Source organism: Leptonychotes weddellii, chromosome 4 (assembly GCF_054177405.1).
Source record: "Leptonychotes weddellii isolate Sample4059 chromosome 4, ASM5417740v2, whole genome shotgun sequence".
Lineage (NCBI taxonomy): Eukaryota > Metazoa > Chordata > Mammalia > Carnivora > Phocidae > Leptonychotes > Leptonychotes weddellii.
Window position 1 is genome coordinate 64,692,694 of NC_138372.1, and position 6,000 is coordinate 64,698,693.

The 6,000-nt window shown below is 39.5% G+C and overlaps 1 protein-coding gene across 1 annotated transcript in view; it reads right to left on the minus strand.

Annotated features, from left to right (window-relative positions):
• Positions 1 to 5,203, minus strand: part of LOC102731882 (uricase) — a 78,432-nt gene extending 73,229 nt beyond the window's left edge. The window contains exon 1 of the mRNA XM_081818674.1: positions 4,907 to 5,203. Within this exon, the coding sequence (XP_081674800.1) occupies positions 4,907 to 4,957 (51 nt within the window). The 5' untranslated portion in view covers positions 4,958 to 5,203. The remainder of the gene's footprint in view (positions 1 to 4,906) is intronic.
• Between the last annotated feature and the right edge of the window lie 797 nt (positions 5,204 to 6,000).

Sequence of the window (6,000 nt, forward strand, 5' to 3'; positions counted from 1 at the left end):
CATTAAGAAAGTGTATTTTTCACCCTAAACTGTATATTTTTATTATGAAAGTATTGCGATTCTTATAAATGACTATGAATTCTTTGTTGTGGCCAAATATAAGGATGTGTCTCCACTTCTCCTTCAGGGCTCATGGGAGGCACAATTAGCCACTCACACACTGAAATCATACAAAGCCTCAGAATATTTTGTGAATAATCTAGGTAACTCCTTCTACTCCTACTCCTACTACTACTACTACTACTACTAAGTCAAAGCTGTCATGTAAGTGAAACGTACTACTCTCCCCATGCAGAGGCTGGACTGGAACTCCTGATTTTTGCTTCTCCAAACAGATTTCTCTTCCATTAAACCACCTTGCATTCCAGGTCAAAGGAAGAGCAACACCAGAGAAATGAATATGGAACATGCTTATGAAATAAAAGAAGTCAGCCTAAGTTTTTATTTTTCAAAAATTAATATTAACATACTATGTACCAGGTACTTTGAAATATGAACTGTTAATACTAAATAATATAAACCTCATGATAGCCCTTTTGAGGTAGATATGATTATCCCTATTTTACGTATAAGAGAAGTGAGGCAGAGAGAAGTTGAGAAACTTCCCAAGATCACACAGCTAGTAAATGGTAACGCAGGCAGTCCGACTGCAAAGGACAGCATTTAATCACCTTGTGATGAAGCCTTTCTTTGGAATAAGGAAGAGAGAATGTCAGAGCTGGACTTTAAGAGGATTAACCGGAGGGCAGAAAGTAGAATGAACTAGGAGAGCTGAGCAGTGACATTTATTATTATGTGCTGAACACTGATTATGTGCCAGGCATTCTACTGAGTACATATATTCTGTCAGCTAATTCTCACAACAAGCCTTTGAGGCCAACACAATTGTGTTCCCCACTTTACAGGGAAGGTAACTAAGGGTCAGGGAGGTTCAGCAATGACACATAGACAGGAAGTGGCAGAGCTAGGACTCAAACCTAGTTCTGCTTGACTCCAAACCTATGTTCTTAACTGCTCACAAAATATGACTTTATGGGGCACCTGGATGGTGCAGTCAGTTGAGCGTCCAACTCTTGGTTTCAGCTCAGGTCATAATCTTGGGGTTGTGAGATCGGGCCCCGTGTCAGGCTCCGCTCTCTCTCTCTCTCCCTCTGCCCCTCCTGCTCATACACACACTCTCTCTAAAGTAAATAAATAAATCTTTAAAAAAATATGACTTTATATGCCATATGTGAAAAATAATAGGAATGAAGAAGGAAAACTGATGTAAGATATACTGCAAAGGAGGAATCCATAGAGTTTAGACTGTTGTAACATTATCAAAGAAGGAGAAGGGTTAGAGATGACTAAGGTTTAAAGTGTGAGTAACTTGGAGAAGAGTGACACTGATCAAAGAGATGGAGAAGCCAGGAAGAGCCAGCCTCTGAGAGCCAGGTAAGTTCATACTTAGACAATACTCATTCCAGAGCAGGAAAACCGTGTGTGGGATAGAGTTGTCATTTTCACACTAGCTCACGCTACTCATCCATCAGATTTTTCTAATACCCATGCAGAGGCTGGACTGGAACTCCTGATTTTTGCTTCTCCAAACAGATTTCTCTGATCTCTTTTACTTTGTAAACAATGAACATGATTTTAAAAGTCGAGTAAGAAGGAAAAAAATTTTAAGTTGTTGGTTTCTTAAAGAACAGGTTGGTCTATTTCTTCAGGAGTTACTAGTCTGTGTTTAACTTTTTTTTTTTTAAAGATTTTATTTATTTATTTGACAGAGAGAGACACAGCTAGAGAGAGAGCACAAGCAGGGGGAGTGGGAGAGGGAGAAGCAGGCTTCCCGCGGAGCAGGGAGTCCGATGCGGGGCTCGATCCCAGGACACTGGGATCATGACCTGAGCTGAAGGCAGACGCTTAACGACTGAGCCACCCAGGCGCCCCTGTGTTTAACTTTTAAGTGACCAACAAAACCTCTGCACAACAGTCACCAATATCTTTTTTTAAAGATTTATTTATTTGAGTGGGAGAGAGAGAGAGAGAGAGAGCGAGCATGCACATGAACAGGGGGAGGGACTGAGGGAAAGGGAGAGAGAATCCCAAGCAGACGCCATGCTGAGCATGGAGCCTGACACGGGGCTCGGATGCTTAATCAACTAAATGACCCAGGTGCCCCAATAGTCACCAATATTTTAGGGTGAGGTATACAAGGAACATCTTAATAGGCAATGCCATCTTAGCAGAAATAGGAGTTCCACCTTTTTGTGAAAACTTCTGTTTCTTCTACACACATTATCACCACCACCACCACAAAAAGATAGTGAGAAGAATTGTTCTGAGAATAAAATTCTCAGTTGATAAAAATGTCAGGTTTTGGCTATTAATTAGTTGTGTGACCTAGACAAGTAATGTGACTTTTCTGTTCTCACCTCCTTCCTCTATAAACTAAGGAGGTTGTTTAGATTCAGTTTAGCTCAGACTTAAGTAACATTAAGGGACCCGATGGTAGGATTCTTTCCCACACTTTATATTCCATTATTCAAGAAGGTAGAAAGAGGGACTAAAGGTCTGGAGCCTAAACAGAACATTAGAGCTGAATGTGCTGCTACAGTTCAATTCATGCAATTCCCTTAATTTATAAACCAAGAAAATGAGGCACAGAGTTTGGATCCAGCTCAGTAGCCATGAAGTCCAATCCAGAACCAAAATCCTGATTCCCAGTCTTAAGTTTTTCCCCGTACACCCCAGTGTCTTTTCTAACCAACTGGCTGATTTAGAAATATTTGCCTTGGATGAACTCAGAATGAGTTGGAAAAAAAAAAAAACCCAAAATACAAAGCCTCCCTGACCAGAGAGAGATTTATGTGTTAGACTTAAGGTCCTTATAAAATGAAATCCCATAACACTTTAATTGCGATATAAAAGTATGAGACTGTGTTATGTGCTTTTTATTTTTTTATTTTTTTTATTTTTTTTTAAAGATTTTATTTATTTATTTGAGACAGAGAGAATGAGAGAGACAGAGAGCACATGAGAGGGGGAAGTGTCAGAGCGAGAAAGCAGGCTCCCTGCCGAGCAGGGAGCCCAATGCGGGACTCGATCCCGGGACTCCAGGATCATGACCTGAGCCGAAGGCAGTCGCTTAACCAACTGAGCCACCCAGGCGCCCTATGTGCTTTTTATAAAGCAGTATAATGGCTCAAGCCTCAGACAGAACTTCTGGTCTTGCGACTACAAACACAGTGTAACCTGGAAAAGTCACTCTGAAGTCTCAACTCCTAAGACCACAAAATGGAGGTGATAGTATCCTCCTACTTAGGGAATGCCCTTGGCCAAGTCTGCATTTGCTCCCCATATTGACTCAGCTGCTGGAGGAGCAAAGAGGAAAAAAGATGTCCTGAATACGATAGACAGGAAAGAAAGTGGGTGACAGAGAGGGTGCCAGCCAAGTCCTCCACCCACATCCCAGATCCCCATCTTCAATTCCCCCTCTCTTTACCACTGGCCCTAAAAGGATACAGAAATAGAGGAACAGCAAATACAAAATCCAAACACAGAAACTGAAGTGAGAGTCAGCTTGTCACTGCCTGAGGAGCTATGGGCAGAAGTACACCCTGCCCACCCCAAGGGCTGGCTCTGCTTACACCTCTGTGCTGGGCTGCCAGGTGTAACACAACCATCTGGGAATTATCTTGGAATTCCTTAGAGATAAGCACTCAATGAACACAGACAAAAAACCCAACAAATAAAACAACTTCATTGTTTTTATAAATCAGAGTCTTTATACCTTCCAAATAAGAGCGAAAATGAAAAGATGAAATTCACCACATGCCTCCTTTGAGGCAAATCCAACCTGGAACATAAAATAGCCACCCCTCTGAACATAAAGGAGCATGCCTCGTCTGACACTTGGATCTTCAAGTCTTCTTTGGGGTCCCTTTCTGAATGATGGACCTTCTGCTATTCACAATTCCAGGCCAAACGTGCTTAGAACAACTCTTACTCCAAAATGAATTTCTTTAAAAAAAAAAAACAAAAAAACACCACCACACACTAATATTCATTCACTAAGAAGTATTTATGAAGCGGCTCCAATATGCCAGGCAAGTTCTGAGTGCTAGGGAGTGCAGTGGAGGAAACAGACAAAAGTCCTGTGCTCGTGGAGCTTACGTTCTGGTTGGAATCTCTCCCTCTTTGTTTGCAAAGTGCCTAATTTCATAGATGTTTGTTGAATGAATAAATGATAAAGAATATTTGGGGTAACCTGTGAGAATCAAATAGATTACTGTATAAAGATGAGTAGTGAGCCACATAAAACTTAAAATGTATATATATTTTAATCAATCCTTAAATTTCATCTCCATTCCCCTTCAACTCTCCTTTTTCTTATTGGCTAGACTGTAACAAAATAAAATGGAGGTAATTCCTAGGAAGTGTTTCTCCCAAGGCCCTGAGTTAAAATATCAACAAAGGAAAAAAGAAGCTCTTACAAACAGAAAAGAAGGGAGAGCCTACTAATGATCACCCTCATTCTGTGAAGTCCTACATTTAGACACTCACACTTCTATGCTGAGCATCAATTTTTTAATTGAAGAATAGTTGACATACCATATTATATTAGTTTCAGGTGTCCAATGTACAACATAGTGATTTGATACTCATATACATTATGAAATGACCACCATAACAAGTGTAGCTACCATCTGTCCCAAACAAAGTTGTTGCATATTAGTGACTTTATTTTCTGCTGTACATTAAATCTTCATGTCTTATTTTATAACTAGAAGATTGTACATTTTAATCCCCTTCACCTATTTTGTCTATCCCTCTATCTCCAAGCATCAAATTTTTAGAAATCCAATGACATAGCATCTCAAAACCAATACTAAAATAAGTAATAATCTGGCTGAAAACTTACGTCAAGGAGGTTCGGAGATGACCCTCTACAGGATGGCCTTTGCGGTTCCATGTTGGTTTAGATTCGTCTGAACCCAGCAGAGTACTGCTGACTTCCAGTCAGTGGCGACTTCATTTTCATAGTGTCCTGGGTGGTGCAACCTATGGAGGGATGGGTCAGACAAACCCAGGTGTCTCATAATATAGTCAGGCACAAAGCGTGTCCTTTGCCTCTGGGGAGTAAAGTTATGAGTTTAAAAGGTTATGAGGGAAATCACCTCCAGCATCAAGGAATGGCAACAAATACGGAAACATAGACATCAAAGCCGAGGTGATTATTAAAACAAATCTCCAAAGAAAGAAATGCCATCATTGGATGAAGCCACCCCTCACGCTCCCCTTCTAAGGTAACTAGATGAAAGAAGAGAGATATTTATTATTATATCAAAAAGTTAAAAAATAACAAAATACCAGAACACCACGATCACATAACGTTTGGTAGCATAACAATGCTACCTTCACCTCAGTGTAGCCTCTCCTTAGAAGGAAAGCCTACAATAAAAGGAACGAACTCGGCTTTCTTTGCCATCCCTCTTGAGCAAAGTACCATTTATATTACTATCAGTTACATCCATATCCAAAGAAAACAGCAGAAGTCAAACAAAAGTTTTCAAATAATTCTAAGGACATACAGGTTAAAAGAAATCATATATATATATTTATATTTGTTATATATGATATATAATTACATATATAGTTACATATATATAATTACATATATATAATTACATATATATATATATATATATATATATATATATATATATATATATAACATGAACAAGAATAGAAAATGACATTACAAGGTCAAGAGTACAAGCTACCTCCATCTGATGATGGTAGCAAGAGGTGGATTCAAATCTTGATTCCCCTCTTGGGTCATCCTGTAAGAAGGATAACTTTACTACTGGTAATGAGAAAGCAGTCAGAAGTAGTTCTCTGTTTAGAAGAACGTAAGTAATGATGAGCAATAACTCTAATAGGTATATTGAAAGAACGTGTTCAAAACCATGGTGACTTTTGTGAAATGTCCCTCGTCAGCTGAAATGTTCTGTG